Source organism: Euprymna scolopes, chromosome 4 (assembly GCF_053919585.1).
Source record: "Euprymna scolopes isolate OS-2025 chromosome 4, ASM5391958v1, whole genome shotgun sequence".
In the NCBI taxonomy this organism is placed as follows: domain Eukaryota; kingdom Metazoa; phylum Mollusca; class Cephalopoda; order Sepiida; family Sepiolidae; genus Euprymna; species Euprymna scolopes.
In genome coordinates this window covers 97,550,467-97,569,171 of record NC_136485.1, presented here as the reverse complement: position 1 = coordinate 97,569,171, position 18,705 = coordinate 97,550,467, and the positions used below count along the sequence as shown (strand labels likewise).

The window sequence follows — 18,705 nt, the reverse complement described above, 5'->3', positions numbered from 1 at the left end:
AGAAGCAGGTCAGTGGAACAATTCTGGAAAAGAAGCTTTGTTCATAGAATCTGATTTAGGCACCATAGAAATTGGGGGAAATCGTTTATAGTGGTTGTAGCTAATCGAGTGTTTTTGTAAAATATTGGTGAAAGTGGAATGATAGATTAGAGTTCAGTCGAGCACTTGCCATGAAAATAACAATAGAGCAGAGACAGGCTCGAAATGTCCCTTCTGTGGGAAAGAGAAAATGACATCACCTATTAAGTTTGGAAGCCGGTTTTGAACTTTATCAAGGCTGGATAGAGCGTATTGAGCAGCTCCTGCCCAAATGTGGCAACAGTACTCCATTTTTTGTCCCTTATACAGAGAGGATTGCATCAGAAGTGTGATACTTACTGGAGCGGTAGAGTGATCCAACTATTTTTTCAGAGATCTTAGCAACAGATTTGATGTATGTGTTCCATTTCAGATCAGGAGTGAAGGTCAGTTCCAGAAGCTTGTCAAGACATGGATCTTCCTCAATACAAGAGCCATTCATTTCAATTGGGGCATGATGGGGGTTAGAGCGATTATGATGAAAGGAGATAAGCTTAGTTTTTAATACATTTAAATTAACCAGCCTCTTTTTCCCCATTGCACTACGTTTTCAAGATGAAAAGAGAGAGAATCAGAAAGATATTGATCATTGCTGGCCTTTGAAGTGTTGCCATAGATTGTGGTGTCATCTACATAAATGACTACGAAAGATCTAAGAATGTGATTTGTGAGATCATTGATGAAGATCAGGCAGAGAGTTCAGCCCGAGATGGAACTTTGAGAGACGCCAGCATTAATACTATGAGATTCTGATTTCTGCCCATTGATGACTACTCTTATAGGCCTATTAGAGAGAAATGATTTAATAATTGAGAGGACATTTCCAGCTATTCCATATCTGGTGATCTTATGCCGTACATTATCAAAGGCCTTTGATAAGTCAAGAGTATTAATAATGGCTTTAGAAACGGAGCTCCTGTCGAAAGATTTACTAATCCTGTGTGATATAACATGTACATCAGCTGTAGATTTTGCAAAATGGAAACCATATTGCATGTCGTTGAGAATGTTATTTTTACTGAGGTGCTAGTTTACAGGTGGGTTATACATTATGATAAGGGATATTGTCTTTGTTTAGAAAGGAATTTAGAATAAACCATTTTGACTTGAACATATTTTTATAAGTTTGTGTTTTGACTGTTTAAGTGATATCACCAGTTTTATTTTTATGGATTTCTAAAGTTTTAAAATTTGAAAAACTTGACTGAAGGTTTTGTAAGACTGGAATGAATGTTTAAACAATTATAACCCATGAAAAAGTAAATATAAGTACTGAAATAAGAACTAAAAAAAAATAAATAAATCTAACTTTATTTCTATAAAGAGTAACAATTTCCTTCTAAGCTTATGGGTCATTTATAATTGAGTATTCATACTGCCATTCTGAAAAAGGATTATTAGATATGAAGGCATTGTATTTTTTATGTTTATTTTTTTAATAAGAAACTGAAAAAGAAGAGGCACCGTCATTCTTAACACGGGCTATGCTGTGCGACATGTAAATATTCTTCTTTTTTTTTTTTTTTTTTTTTTTGCAAGGCTTTTAACCATGTCTGGTGCTTTTGTTTGTCGGCACAACAAAGCTGAAAAGCTTCTACATCGCTTTAGTGAAATTTCTGAAAATACAAAAGGAAAACATACATTCTCGTTATTTAAACAGTTCTGAGGGTTTTTTTTTTACCTCTCAATATATTAAAACGTTGCTTTTAAATATTTAGAAAGAAAATTCTTTATTTTTAAAAATGAAAACAAAAGAATGAATAAATAAGGAAAGAAATTTCTGACGAAAAAAATTACAAAATAGAAATGTTGAACACACATAAAGACATTTTATTTGGATTCATGTTTTATTGTGTTAATTTTTGAGTTTTCTTGTTTTATTGTCTCAGACATATTTTATTAAAATTCTTGTAAAGATTTTTGTTGGAAGAAAAAGTAATATAAGCGCATGTGAGAAAATCAGCAGCAGCTATAGGATAGCTGGCTTGCAAAGATATTAGCAGCAGCAGCCGTATGCAAATAAGCAAGTGTGCGTGAGCTTGTGTCACAAGAAAAGGAGAGAAAAATACACCACATGCTCGAAGAGAGAAACACATTGCATGCGAGGAAAGATGGACATGTGAATACAAGAGTGAGAAAACACTGGCAGCGTCGGGTAATGGGGAGAAGACAGAGGCCTTTAAAAAGCACATGTGTGTCCAACAAGACTTTGGAAAAATAATGAAATGCGTTGTTTTGAAAGAACCACAAATAAATGTGTTTCATTAAAAAAATGCTGAGTCGGATTTTTACTTCTTTCCTTTTTTATTTGTTCCTTTGTGGCGATCCCACAATGTATAGGTCCAAGAGGTTTGAACTGTAATGACACAGTTAAAAAGTAATGGCCACGTTAGAGAGAGAGAGAGAGAAAGATAAAGACGGGTTGATAGATATATATTTCAACATACAAGTATGATAATGATATCCCAGTTGAACCTAATATTGTGTTAATTTGTTTTTTTTATTACAATAGATCTGCAAAGCCAAAGGCCCTTAGGGAACATGCAGGCCACCACCCACCCACCGCAATTGCGGGATGGGGGGTTCTGCCGGGGTGCTAAGCACAACTCTGGATGCTGATGTTTATATCATCCGCTATTAAAAATTTCCAATGTGATGGAGAAGTCTTAAGGAAATATCCACTCCAGAGAATCATTTTATATAAAACTCACAAAATGAACCAAAACAGTGAAACAATCGATTTTAAATTAAAATTTTAATCGAAAAAGTTGGTGCTCAATTCGAAGATAAAAAAAGAATCCATATAATATTCTGCTTATTCTTTCCTTAATTAGTCTGTACGTTACGATTTGAAAAGAACTGAATACAATTTTTGAAAGCCAAACTGCTTCAAAAAGAGACACATTCACGAAATTTGACTCTAAAAAGGGCAATCTGACAACCCTGGACAAGAATATGACAGTGATCTCTCTTTGATATTATTATTATTATTATTATTATTATTATTATTATCAAATAATAATAATGATAATAATAATGATAAATGATCATTGTTGTAATTGTATGAGAAAGAAACTCAGTAATTTTGACGCGCAGCAGTTTATCACTAAAAAAAGAAGTCAACGAAACGTTATGTAAAAAATGGGAAAATTCGAAAGAAACAGGAAAAAAGAACATTAACTGCCAAGAGGTGCTGAACTGAAGGAGTAAATTAAAGATTGTCTCTTACAACGTGATTTTATTATTTGTATTGAACTATGACGAAGATTGGTTATTATAATTTTTCTAAGAATTGAATTCACAAACATCATGAAATGGCTGCTAATTATGGCGCTCATCATTTCCTATAAAAATTCTAATCGTTTGCTCACAAGAGAATTTTTGCATTTGGCTTTGGAATTTGTTTTGGACAATTTCATAACTGAATTGATTTCCATTTTATTTTTTTTTATGCTTTTACTTTGTTGAAATATTTGTCAGAGAAGATGTTTTATTTTAAATTCTCTTCTTGAAATTTACAGGAACCTTGGAAAATCTGGACTTCGAGTGTCGAACATTGGATTTGGTAAGTTTCGTTTGTTTGAATAATAAGCACTTTTTTACATCTTGACCACATTTATGAGTGATTTCGTGCATATCCATGCGGTGACAGTATTTGATAAGGAATCGTTTCAGTGTATAACCTTGTAAAGATATCTTATTGTCAATGTTATTTAAATAAATAAGAGTAGACAGAAGTAAGAGTAGACATAAACAAAGGTGTTATATATATTCAAATATATTCTCATATAATTTTGGAAATAAAAAAAAAAAAATTTTATGTTGTGAAATTTTTAATATAATCAAAGTTTGTGGTGAACAGTGGATGTTATATGCAGTTGCAGTAGTCTTTAGCAGACTATAAGTGCACCTGTCTATAGCATGACGAGTGTATAACTGTTGAAAGTAGCATTTAAGTGTAAAAAAGTAGCAATAATTGTGAGAAGAATTGTGATCTAAAATTAAGAGGAAGAGAGATCTTAAAGTTTTTTAAGAGCGCTGTTGTATTAGATAAGTAGATGAAGTTGGGTGATTACGCTTAACAAAATGTTTTAATGTGAGATGCCATGAAAGACACAAACAGACCCTGATTTCAAAATCATACTTATTTAATTTAGAAATTTTGTCATTGTTTTACAATATTGGCGAATTCACAGGGCTCACCAAACACAAATGTGCATTTAAGAGGAGACACTTTTGATTGTGTTAAAAAAATATTTTTTGTAGTCATTGCTTTTACCAGAAATGTATGGACGATTTTAAACTATTATAAATAGAGAAGAGGAGCTTTACATAAGCGTATTTGCACGCATATGATGACGTATTTGCACGCATATGATGACGTACTTGCACGCATATGATGACGTATTTGCACGCATATGATGACGTGTTTATCAAAGCAGCTGACAGATCGAAATGTCAGGGAGAGAGAGACGGTTTGGTTGCTAATACTGTCTGTTGCTGCAGACCTGAACAAAGAATGAGATAGCCTGGCGTGTTCTATTCAGGCCAGGTTGGATGGAAGAAAGAGGCATCGAGGATCTATGTATCCTTTTTATCAGGTTGACAAGAAAGTTTTTGCGGTTTTTAATTTTTAAATTCAGATGAACATATCTCGGTTCAAACAAAAGATTATTGATCAAAATAAACATCATCAGAATGAACTTTTGCCAACACAAAATAAGTGTATTCATGCCAGTAATTTAAAATTTTGCATTCTGGTGACGATGAAATTGCTGAACGCGTTTTTGATATTGCTTAGCTTTTTGAAGCATTTCTCATGCAGAAAGTTGTTAAGATGTTTGAAAAAGCGGTAGTCGGTAGGTGAGAGGTCTAGAGAGTATGGCAGATGAGGCAGAGTTCCGTAGCCCAATCTCTTCTACTTTTGCAGGGACGGTTTAGCAACATGCGGTCAGGCATTGTTGTGGAGGAGAATTGGGCCTTTTCTGTTGACTAATCCTGGGTGTTGTTGTCAAAGTTTCTGATGCATTTTATCCATTTGTTGATAGTACTTGTCTACCGTGATGGTTTCGCCTGCATTCAAAAAGCTGTAATGGATGAGACTGGTTGCAGACCACCATACAGTCAGCACGACCTATTTTTTTTCTGGCTTTGAAAAGTATCAGGAAGCTTCGTCGGTGTCTAATCACTGAGTTGAGCATCGCCAGTTGTCATAAAGAACCCACTTTTCATCGCAACTCACAATCTGGTCAAGAAACCAGCCGTTCTTGTTAAAGGGAAGATGATACTTCATTCATTTCTTTTGGCTGTCATTCAATTCGTGAGGCACTCATTTATCAAGTTTTTTTGTGTTTCCAATATCTTTCAATTAGTTAGAAATTGTCGTATACGTTACATCCAATTCAGAAGCAAGTTCTCAAACAGTTTGCATGGATTGGATTCAACTAAGGCTCTTAATTGATCGTTGTCAACATCTAATGGCTGACCACTATGCTCGTCATCTTCAAGATTCTCGCCACTGTCATGAAATTTTTTAAACCACCATTGTGCTGTGCATTCAGTAGTGGTTCCTGAGCCAAATGCTTTATTGATATTGCGAGCTGCTTCAGCAGCTTTTCGGCCTAGCTTGAATTTAAATGAGAAAATTGTGTGAAATTGCTTTTTTCCCATCTTGTATTCAACGTTTTGAAAAATAGGCATAATTGTTTTAATTATAATTTAAATGATTAGATAGAGCGAAAAATGCTATTTAAAATGATAACGTAAACATATTATAATGAAAATTTGAAATCAAAAGTAAAAATTCCGCAAGAATTTCTTGTCAACCTAGTATCATAAAAGTAGAAGATAACTCTGATCTGAAAACGCCTCCCACCGCCTCCGGTGAAAGTCTGTGTAATTGTTAACAACTGCTACAGATATTCATGTTTTATTTGTATTCTATACCGCTCCTTCTTTAAAACCTGTCATGAAAATCATGAATTGCTGAGGACAAAATTGAATTGAAGAAGCAATAATGAAGGAGGTAGGAAAAAAATGTTTGTTACTGCAATAAATAATTTTTAATGCAGATATTTAAGTTTTTAAAAAAATTATAATAAATTGTAAATTTATAAAACTATTATAATCTATATATGATTTTCTCTAATAAGTAAATATAATATAGGTGCATCTGTGTGCACGTGTATATTGAGTAATTATTAAAAAGAAATTCAAATAGCATACATATGTATCTATGTATTATTGAACAGACGACACATGATATAAGCTATAGATGAATAATCTTCCGAAACAAAATTTTCCCAATGCTTCATTATGACTCATTAAATCTTTCAAGAAGGTATTTAAGAATGAATCATGAATACTTTCGTGCATTAAATAATTTCCAACTTTGTTTAGTTCACCTCATTTCTGTAGAATTTCTTGACCATGGCTCTGTAACGTTTTATAAGAAAGGACAGGGTGTTAATGTTCTGTCGATTAGGTTACCTTTGTTTTGCTTTATGAAGTTGAGTTTTGAAGTGCGTCACTCCAAAACTCAACTTCAATGTCCCAAGAGATTTGGCTCAGTTCTTGCTTTTCCAGATGTTGAGGTTGAGTATTGTAAGACTAGAATTCTCCTTCTATTTGAATGATTAATCTTTTTAAGTATAAAATCTTTCATATATATATATATATATATATATATATATATATATATATATATATACACACAGGCGGCAAAAAGAAAGTCAGCACTTGTAATTTTGTCAAAAACTGAAAATTTAAGCTAAATTTAGTGTAACTGTTTAAACAAACTATACCTCATTTGATTCGTCTTTTATTTCTCTATAATTTTACCTGTTTATATTTGACTTTTAATTGAAATATTCTAGTGTTCACTTCAATTTAAAAAATTAACTTCGAATTGAGAAGGCAAAAAGAAAGTCCGCAAAATGGAAAATTGTTATTTAAATGTAACTTTAGGACATTAATGCAACACAAATACAACAGGAACACAATGAACTAGTTAATATTTAGTAGCATAGCTCTTGTGCAATTTGATAGCCTGCAAACTTTTGGGAATTCCTTGAATTAGACTGCAGCAATACTCCGGGGAAAGGCCATCCCACTTTTCTTTAATTTTTGTTCAAAGTTCTTTCAAATTTGAAATTTTATCCTTGCGTAGCTGTTGCTTGATGTAATGCCATACATTTTCGATAGGATTGAGGTCTGCAGATTGTGCAGGCCAATCCAAACACGGAATATCATGCTCTTCCAGGGACCCCTTCACATTGCCAGCTGTATGATTGGGGGCATTATCCTGCATAAAGATGGGATTATCATTCAAATTCCGACCAAAGTAGGGTAGAAAATGCTCAGTCAACATATTAATGTACTTGGTCGAATTACCTTGCAAGCGAACTATAGGTTCTGGACCATTGGTACTAATAATGCCCCACACCAAAACTGAACCTCCACCACCTTGCAGTGTTGAAACTGAGCATCTAGGATTAAATTCTTCATCTTTCCTCTGATGGACATACTGCCTACCATCACTGCCTAGCCTATTGAACTTTCTTTCGTCGCTAAAAAAGGCAGCGCTTTCTGCTCTTTACAGAAATCATTGGCTTGTGTTTTGCAATATATCCGCGCAAATTAAATTCCTTTAATCTGTTCTTGACAATAGAAAGAGAGCACTTTTTAACAATATTGCACTGTTGTTGGATTTGGGGTGCCATTTCAAATCTGTTTCTTAGGCTGTAGATCTTGATAACATTGTCTTCTCTGTTAGAAATAACCCTAGTACAACCAGATTTAGGGGCATCGCGAACACTGCCGGTGTTTTGGTGCTTTTGCACAGTCTATCGTACCGTTTTCTCATCACATTTCAATCTGTGGCTGATTTCTCGATTTGATAAACCAGAAAGGTGAAGATTAATGAGCTCCTGATGATCATTAAGAGAAGGGCGTGGCATTTGGACTAAATGTTACGTGGTATAACCTGGAGCAACAACAATTACGATTATAGATGCTTTGTTGTCTGTTGATGGATATTTTAAACTGATTTAGGGGCGATAATTGAAGCTGGTTTTAATTTGTTGCTGTGGACTTCCTTTTTGCGTCCTCAATTTGAAGTCTTTTTTTGTAAAATGACGTGAACACTAGAATATTTCAATTTAAAGTCAAATATGAACAGGTAAAATTATAGAGGAATAAAAAGCGAGTCAAATGAGGTATAGGTTGTTTACACAGTTACATTAAATTTAGCTTAAATTTAGCTTAAATTTGCAGTTTTTGAAAAAATTACAAGTGCTGACTTTTTTTTTGCCGGCAATGTATATATGCACGTTTCATTGAAGAGCAGAGACAACTCTTGTTTGCGTCTCTTACAATCCATTTTTTCCTTTTGATGGACTAGTTTCCAATCAATCTGTTCGAATGTAAAAAGAAATTTGCTGTATCTGCAAGCATTTTCAACCTCCATAAGTCGTCCTCAGGTGAGTGCTGAAAAATAATAAAAAATGAATTGAATGAAAAGATGATTAAAATCGATTAAAATCGTTTAAATTACTTAAAAGCATTTAAGCGTGCCATCCATTTTGTAATGAGCTTGATTAATGGTTGTTTTTTTAAATATACTTTAAAAATATAAATGTTTTAGCCCAATGTTTTACATCAGGCCAGGGGTTTAAATGCTCAAAATATGTAACAGTTCTATGACTGATTTGGCTAGACTCGATTTTACAAATATTGATTATATATTCGTACATTGAACTTTAATATATGTGATTGGTTTACAAACTAGTAATCAGGCAACTAATTCTTTTTTAAGTGCTTTCTACACATGAAGATTCGACCTTTATCTAACTATGCCCTCGTGGGGAGGCAAGTAAATAAGAGCATGCCAATTCGGATTTGTTTTACAATTCGAATTGCCTATGTATTTATTCCAATTCATGTTTGTCACCTGTGAATGTTAGGCTGAGGAGTTTAAATAATAAACTCTCAGCGTTCATAGGCAGTCAGGGAGATTTTATCAGTGATAGGAATCTTCAAATTTTTGTACGTTGTACGTAGATCATTTAGAGTTTTATCAGAAAGGGTCTTTCTTGATCTGCCATGAAAAATAGGAAGATGAAAAGCCGTGTGAAGTGTGATGTCGTTTATTTTACTGGCTGCAGTATCAGTGGAAGCTGTAACAAGAACAGCTGGATGTTCCATATTTTTGGGAGAAAGTGTTTGCTTGAGGTAATAAGCTATAAGGTTATCCACATGATTCTCTCCAGTCCCACCACAAAAACATGACAAAGGCGTCAGTCGGAGGACCATATAGTTTTTGGCTTGTTTAGATGTGTGGCTGTCGGGGACAACGTGGGAAAATTCTGAGGCTTGAGCCTCAGGATGTTTTAGAAGTGAAATACACATCATTTTCATGAAAAGACTTTCATACCAGACTATGTTGAAGACTTTGAATGTGTCAAGCGCTACTGCTCTGGCTTCACCTGACTTATGTAGTATATGATATGGACTTTAAATTATTACAATCTTATAATGATTATGTGATGCTATAAACTTTTGTTTATTTGTATTTGATCTATTAGCGCTTGAATAAGTGGAATGCCTGCTGTGTATGCACATGTTGATCTGAACCATTGTGGGGAGTGGCACTTACTATAAAAGTTCCGCATGGAGACATGAGCTTCAATGCCTGCTTTGACCTATTCAGTTACCTAATTTGCATATAATAAGTAAGCTAAGTAGGTGGTGACATGTATAGGTGTATGGGTGTATCAGCGACAGAGAATTATTATCTATCAATCAGGCTAACATTATTAATAATATTAATTAATATATTTGTGATATAAAGACCAGAATAAAGCACACGGGCACAACAATAATACTTAATGCAAAAAACTAAATTGCTATTCAGTTAAAAAAAGCAATAACAATTAAGTATAAATGTCTCAATACAAAGTAAGTGCAGAGAGAGAGAGAGAGAGAGAGAGAGAGAGAGAGAGAGAGAGAGAGAGAGAGAGAAACAGAGCAAAACTCGACATTCCCTTTTTATATATGATCTCATTGTCACTACATACATACCTAGCTATGTTACATTATAAACTAGTGAAACTATTAAATATGTTAAAAGCTAGAACAGATAGATAGATAGATAGATAGATAGATAATGAGAGGAAGAGTCACGTTTCTGAGTAATTATTCTGTTGATAATCAGGTTTTCTATCAGAAAAAACAAATTATCCCCAAAGAGAGATCATAGAGAGACCACCACCACTAATCCCAACTTTGTGTCATCTTGCTCTCGTGGGGAGGCTGGTAAATATATTTTGGCAGCAAAATATATCTACTTTCTAAGCTTCATATTTTAATAGAATACACATTTTGGCTCTTCCGGGAAATTTGATGATATGGTCATGTTGAAAGAATCGATGAAAGGGTTAATGTTATAGTTAGTAGATGTAGAAAATAGTTTCAGTTCACAGGGACAAGGAAAACATGGGAAGAAACGATAGGAATGGACTTGAGAGAAAAGGGGATAAATAAAGACTTGGCCAGAGATAATGCCTCCGTTCATTCTCAAAAAACAAAGGATACCCTCTGTAGGAGCAGTTGCACGTGTAATTGTGTGGCAAGGGTTGCGCAATCTCCAACCACATCTCTCCTGAATCGGCACTGCATTGAGAAATCCAGGACGACTGGAAACAATGCTGAGATAAGCGGAGAGTACATACAGCACCTGGAAGTCCGAAATGGTCACGCACCTGGTACTAGCCAAGCTCATTGTTGTTTAACTTTGGTGATCTGACAGGAACTGGTGTGTTAAACGTGATTGGCTAGAGGTTAGTTTGAAAATCAATTTCTAAACACCATCAAACACAACATTTTATATAATTTATCTCCTTTTTCATATATATATATATATATATATATATATATATATACACACAGCATAATCGCGTTGACACACCGGTTCTGGTCAAATCACCAAAGTTAAGTAACATTGAGCTTGGTTAGTATCAGATGGGTGACTATTTGGGAATTCTCGGCGCTGTATATGCTCTCCGCTTATCTCGGCATTTGTTTCCAGTCGTCCTGCCACTGGTATTTAACAATGTCGTCTCAGGAGATGTGTGGTTGGAGATTTTGCACCACAAAAATTTCACACGCAAGCAACCCTTCGTGGGTATCCATAGTCTGTCCAAGACTGAAGGAGCCTGCTTTTATATATATATATATATATTTAGCTAGTAGAGTTTAGTTTCCTAGAAGTACATCCAATGAAACAACATGTGTCTACCAAAGAGTGCTCAATGAGTGAACAGAGCAGGTATATTAAATTTATTTATACAAACATTGATGGCTACATATGTGCATACAGTCTTCTGTAATCACCCGCATTGGGGGATTACGTCTTCAGGCTAAGAATTATCGAGAACTGATATTTCAAACAAAAACATTTTCTTATTTCGTTTACAAAGTTAGAATGTAACATGGGTGGGAGTTATGAGCGGGGAGAGAATAAGTGAGGTCTTTGAAGATAATAAACATCTTTTTATTTCCCCCCCCCCCCATTTTTTTTTATTTATATTCCCTTTTTAAGTTTATCTATCCCATCTTTTGTTTTTATGGCATAAGGTACTTGAGAATTTAGTATTTTTGTCTCGCGGTCAGTAAATTAAAAACATTCCTTATGGCTATTGAGTACTGACGGGTGTCTTTCAATCCACACACACACACACACACACTAGAAGCAAACATACGCTTATACCTATACTCAGGAGTGGATATACACTGTTCGCTGTATTTTACTCAAACACATGCACTGAAAACAGACAATAACTATAACGACACACAAGAATAAAATTAAAATAAATTAAATAAATAAAATAAAATAAAAATAAAATAAAATAAAAAATAAATAAACAAATAAAAAATAAAAATAAACATAAAACCCCGGAAGTTATCAACCTCATCATGCATACATATATATAAATGCACGTATAAACACCAACACTTTGATACACCAGTGTATATTTTTTTTTTTTTTTTTTTTTTTTACAAAGGCATCACCACATTATCAAGGCCCAGAGGCCACTCAAGGATAAGGGTTAAAGAGTGTACAGTAGAAGTTGGTCAATATAGTAATCATTAGTAATGAAATACACATATACACATACATAGATACATAATGCTCACATACAGTTATAACATGTTTATATTTATACTCACCTAGCAGTTATATCAATGCAAGGACCCTCAAACACATACATCGATGCACACACGTGGATATCATATATTAAGACTGTTATTATACCAAAACTAATAATATTAATCCCACTAACAATCCTAATAATAATAATTTCAATAATATTGATAATATTAATAACACCAACAATATCGATAATAATAACAATAATAAGACTGTCGATTGGGAACTTTAAAAACCTGTGGACCCTAACGAGATACACGTCTCAATAAAATATATATATATATCTATACATACATACACACATATACACACATATACATATATATACATACATACATATACATATACATGCACACACATACCAGCATACACACAATATATACACACACAGTCAGACTATCCGCAGGTGCAGACACACATCCCCATCCATACATGTCCCCAAATCTCCACAGATATATACGAGACACATATGCATATAGATATCAATATACTCACGTATATACTTACATATATATATGTACACATGGACACACAGATACCCGCTCACCCACAACGCATAAAAACACATGCACAAATACAAAAACCTTTTTTAATAATAAGGTGCCTTTTAACTTCTGTAGTGTGGTAACCCTTTTTTATGAAACAGCGTATTATTATAGTTTACTCAGGCGTATATATACATACATAACATACATACATATATACCCAGACACCCATAAATTCTTGTAATATACATTATTATAATCATCGTATACAAGACAGCCTATTTTAATATATACTTATATATATATATATATATATATACACACATATACATATACTCAGATATATACATACACATACATACACACATACATACATAAATACACCAATACATACATATTTACACAAAATACAGACATATATATGTACACTGCCACCAAATGATACATCTAAAATAGAAATAGGAATGAACTCATTCACTACATAATTCTTTTTATCAAACAACTCACGCATAGTTATATTACCTGCCCCTACCCACTTTTTCATAAGTTGTACATTTTTTTACTACGTAAAAATTTATAGTGAATTCAGCTTGAAGTCCATAGGTCTATCCTCAGATTTAGCAAGCACTCCTTCGAGGTTTACACAGATATACATAAGATATATTACGATATAATAATAATATATGACAAAAAAATCAGAGCATTTAGGTTATACAAACGGAGTACAAAGGCTTATATATTGTAGTACTAACCTTTATCTTTATTCATTCCCCTTTATTTATTTATTTTTTTTCCTACCCACATATATATACATATACATACAGATCATATACACATACATGCACACATCCAAAAATATCCACATTCATACATTATTTTCAGGTTCACCCAACAATGTATTACCAATTTGGTTTAGATATACTATCATACAGGTATTTACTTAGGTTAGTAATATGATTGAGAAAATAGAATATTAAGCGGCTTATGTAATCCATACGGGTAGGACCATAGTTACGACTTCACTCATCCCTTTTGGGGAGGTTATTGGATGGGGGATAGTTGTAATCGTAGTTGTTCTGATCTTCTTAACTTAGAGTTCTTTAAGTGCATGCATTCTGAAATGTTTGTAGGATATAGCAGTTTCTTGTTTAATATTTAACAGTTTATCCCTATCCTTAAACCTAGTTATCTCAAGTTTTTCTAATAAGCATAATGGACATGGTGAGTTTAATGACTGGCAGGTATTGGCCCTTCTAATAATCTTCCATTCTATCCTAGGTGTTTTATTTTCTCTAACTAATTTCCAGTAGTATAACAATAAGGAAGTGTCCTTTTCATAGGTTTGATTATTCATCGAATGTGTATGTCTATAGAATCTATTTTTTAATGTCATTTTGGTACTACCTATGTAGAATCTTTCATCCCTTGGGTTCTCTCCTGGGAATATCCTAGCCTGGTATACTACTGATGAGGTTAGACATTCATTTTTTATTGGGCATTCCTCAGGTTTTTGGCAGTTACATTTATTCACAGCCGTGTTATCACTAATATTTACACTTTCTCTATTAGTCATCTTTAAGATTCTTCCATTATATTTTTTTATAATTCTTTCCAAGTTATCACCACAGCTATAACTTAATTTTAATGTAGTTTTATTAAAGATTTTATATAATATATCATTTGGTGGGACATGCTTGTTAATAAGTTGTAAAAATTTTGTACCGAGTTTTGTTTTCAGCATAATATTAAAGGGGGGGAGTGAACCAAATCACCTTCCTATTACGATTCCTCGACCTATTTGTGCTAGCGTTAGTTACTTTATATTTTATATCTATGTCCTTATACCCACTATTTTTAAGTGCTGTATTGTAAATAGCTTTGCAATCATTGAAAGTTACTTCATCAGATGAATTGTTACTTATTCTACTTTCAATAGATAACGGTATATATTTAATAAGGATGGTGGATGATTAGACTGTGGGTGTATATAAATAGGGTTAGCGTTTTCTTTCATATATGGTTTATAAGTGTTTAAATCAAGATCTAAAGTAACGTTCAAGAAAGTTAACCTGTTTTAAGTTAGCATTAACTTCTACTTTTAGGCCAAAATCTTTCATGTCCCTATGGATTGCTCTCCTAACCTGATCACATTTAACACTTGTAGCGTTCCTCACTATTATTAGCCCATCGTCACAATATAAGCCTATGTCCCTTCCATCTTTTGCTAAATTATAAATTATATAAAGTTCAACGAGATCTGTTGCTTCTGCAGTGTCCAGCGATTCCATTGATACCCCGAAAAAGTCGTTTTGCCTATTTTTAGCCCATTGTTCTCCATTATACACAAGTACAGTTGTGCGGGATTTCATAATGATTTCAAAATCCTCATCGGAGGCGTTGGTATGGGTCTTAGCAAATTCAATTGCTTTTCCAAAAAGATCCTTTGTGATTGACAGGTAGTAATCCATTATGTCAAATTGCACAAACGCACATTTTTTCTTGTTGGCAATGTTAAGAAACCATTTTACAGGATCCGCTACATTTATCCATAGGTTCAGGTTGAATTGCCGTTTTAATTCTAGATTGATCTTCTCTAATATTCTTTTACTAATCTTTCCAATTTCGGGTCTGGTTGGGTTGATCAATCTTCTTGTTGATTTTGTGTGGAAGCTAGGTTTATTATCCTTTAAAAGGATATACGCTTCGTTTCCTCTAAGCTTATTTACTCTATCACTGATTTTTAATTCATCTCTGATTTTCTTGCTGTCCTTATTTATCAAATCAATTATGTTGCTATTTTTTACCTTGTGATAGTCCTTTTTCAAATTCTTCTGAACTAGGTTATTATATTTCTAATTTTATGTTGTGGTTTTTTTTTTGTTGTTTTTTTTCGTTTGTGTTATCCAACGAAAAAAAGAAAATCGACATAGCAGACACCCACACAAAGACGCCTATGAGCATTAACGCATGTGAGTTCACATGTTAGTCGCATAGCTGACTTTTTGGGCGCGAAATGCCGCCATTGCGTGTTTTCTTTATTTGAGTGGAAAAATACTGGTGTTCAAAAACATACCGTGACAAGCTTTTGAGAAGTAATTTCTGAATCCTTATTTCTTATTGTTGGTGAATTAATCTTTCTTCAATTTTGTTGTCTTCCTTTCGTTTTTTGCTGGTGAAGTATTTGTTGTTTCTGGAGTTCTTGTTGCTGTAGAATCTGTTGTTTCTTTAGTTCGCGTTTCTGTTTAATCTTTTATTATATCTGTTATAATGTTAATGTCATCCTGTTGACCCCTTTTTTTCAAATGAAAATTTACTTACTCGATAAAAAAAAAAACGCTGTAATTATAATTTCAACGAGCTTAACATTTTTTTATTCACTTGACTTTTAATTTAGGAAAACTCGTCCCCGGAAAACTCGCACCAGGAGAACCCATACCCGGAAAACTCGTCCCTTTTTGCTAGGTAGAAAAACTGGTCCCTTATTGAATAAATATCGATTGAAAACACATTTCATGACCGTTCCTTAAGAAGATATTGTCTTTAAAAGAGAATACACATCCCATAACATTTTTTTAAAAATATTTTTACTTGTGTGCCAGTTGACACGGTTAAGATTCGGATTAAAAATTGTTATAAAAATAAATACAATTTAGGCGCGCAGTATGATTATGATTATGTTGGCGCGTGAAATATAAAAAAATAACTCCCACGCAAATTCCGACATGGCCTTATATATTAAATCGACTCAAAACGAGCGGACGTAGTACAGAGCAGCCCACGTGATGTTTCCGTCCAATGGGATTTCTCCAAGGACATTTTTTCTAAACTTTTCTTCTTAAGCTCGCTGGGAGCCGGTCCAAATAGTATTTAAGCACACACAAACATCAAATCTCTCTCTCTCAACTCTCTCAACTGAATTTGCATTCGGATATTCCACGCGTGTTACAATCACTCTTCCATTTTCACCGCTCTGCGCGCTTCATACAATTTCACAGGCGAACATTACCTATTGCCTCTCTTAGCATGTTTTAACATATGAACAGTTCAACAAAAAAAGACATTCTCCTTTTTTTATACGAACACTTAAAAAGGACTTCTGAACTCATTATAAAGTGAATTATATTTTATTTGTTAATGGTTGGTTTCTGTGAATAAACCTCCGTTTGTTTTGCATGTAAGTCTTCTTCTTTTTATTTTTATTTATTTGTGGAGGAAGTTAGTTCCTAAAAAGGCCTGACAACCCCCACATGGTTTCACTTATTTTAAAGCGTTTATTATGTTCATAAACGAGACCACATATTTTTTTATATTAATATAAAAAGAATTTACTTATTTACTGTTGTTTATAAAAGGGTAAAATCGATTTTTCTACCTCGCCGACTATGTTGTTTGTTGTTTAATTTATTTGAAATCGTTTATTCTGCAAAGAAAAAACCAAACACAGAAAACAAACAAAAAACATGTCGAGTGTTACGTGAGAACGAGAAATAATGTCCGGTATATCACATCTTAGGGGTCTTGATAATCGCTAAAAAATAGAAAATTAAAGAAATTACTGAGGGAGATTTGGTTTTAAAAAGAAAATAATAAATTTTAATATTTTTTAAAATATAATTTAGAGAGGGGGGGGTAAAAACTATATCTCCCTCCGAAAAACAACCAACAAAAAATGAAATTAAAAAGATTCTTGATAAATGATAGCAGAGTTTTCAATAAAATTGATTAATAAATTTATTTAGTGATTACTTTTTCTCTTAATGATTGATTTTAGAATTTTGAAGTAAAAATTAAAAAAATTAAAAATGAGTTAACGAGAGATTGTTAGCACATCTCTCGCGCCAAAAAAATATTTCGCTTTTAATTTATTAGTTAATTTTTGCAAAATTTGACAGGATGACAATAAATGTTGATAATTGATAAAATTATAATTTTAAATAACGCATGAGTGCATTTGGTATGAGAGAAAACAAAAACATAACAACAAAAAAACTATCATAATTAAAAAAATACAAAACAAAAAAGTAACGAAGAATCGAATCGCTCCCTGTTTTTTATTTTTTGGTTTTGTTTCTTATTATTGTTTTATGACTCCAAAAAACATCGTTAAAATAAGAACAAAAAAAAATTGTAATTAACTTTATATGAACATAATAAACGCTTTGAAATAAGTGAAACCACTAAGAACTTAGCCAGTTAGGTAGAAAACGGACACTTAGAAAATTGATTTTATTTAAAAAGAAAAAAACAAAAAAAAAAACATTAAACAAGTAAAAATATTTTTTAAAAATATTATGGGGGCTATAGTCTATTTTAAAAAAACAATATCTCCTTCAAGAACGATCATAAAATGTGTTTTCAATCGATATTTATTCAATAAGGGACCAGTTTTCCTACCTAGCGAAAGAGGACGAGTTTTCCGGAGACGAGTTTTCCCGAGACGAGTTTTCCGGGCAACGTTAAAAATATCATTATTTTTTCGATCAAGTTTAAAAACGTTGCCGCCTTTCGACTACGGTGGACCAAACGCGCTGAAATATTTTTTTTTTTATTCTGCTTTAAATTACCCCCATCCTCATTTTGGAGAGCCTGGCCCCCACACACATACACATTAAAAACCAAACTGATACAAATGGTCACCCATGTGGTACTGGCCAGCCTCAGCGTTAATAATACATTGAAATTTTCGTCACTGAAAAATAAGTTTTTTTTTTTTTTTTTGGCTTTTTGGTCTTCCGTAGTTTGCTTTTTATCAAGTACAAATGTAAACAGTAATCAAATCGACTCGAAGTAACTGGTTGCCTATATGAATAAGTGGAATTATTTGAAATCCAGGTACTTATATTATAATATTTTTGCATATTCTCATAGAAAATCACCCTAAATCTTAGTTAGACAAGAAATAAACAAATGAATTCTTTCAAAAACCTTTTTTTT

The 18,705-nt window shown here is 33.1% G+C and overlaps 1 protein-coding gene across 2 annotated transcripts in view; it reads left to right on the top strand.

The window, feature by feature from the left end:
• LOC145269054 (voltage-gated potassium channel subunit beta-2-like) overlaps positions 1-18,705 on the top strand; it is a 1,304,007-nt gene that overhangs the window by 801,748 nt on the left and 483,554 nt on the right. For both annotated transcript variants that reach the window (XM_080124659.1, XM_080124661.1), the window contains one exon: positions 3,600-3,643. In XM_080124659.1, coding sequence (XP_079980785.1) covers positions 3,600-3,643 — 44 coding nt within the window. The remainder of the gene's footprint in view (positions 1-3,599; positions 3,644-18,705) is intronic.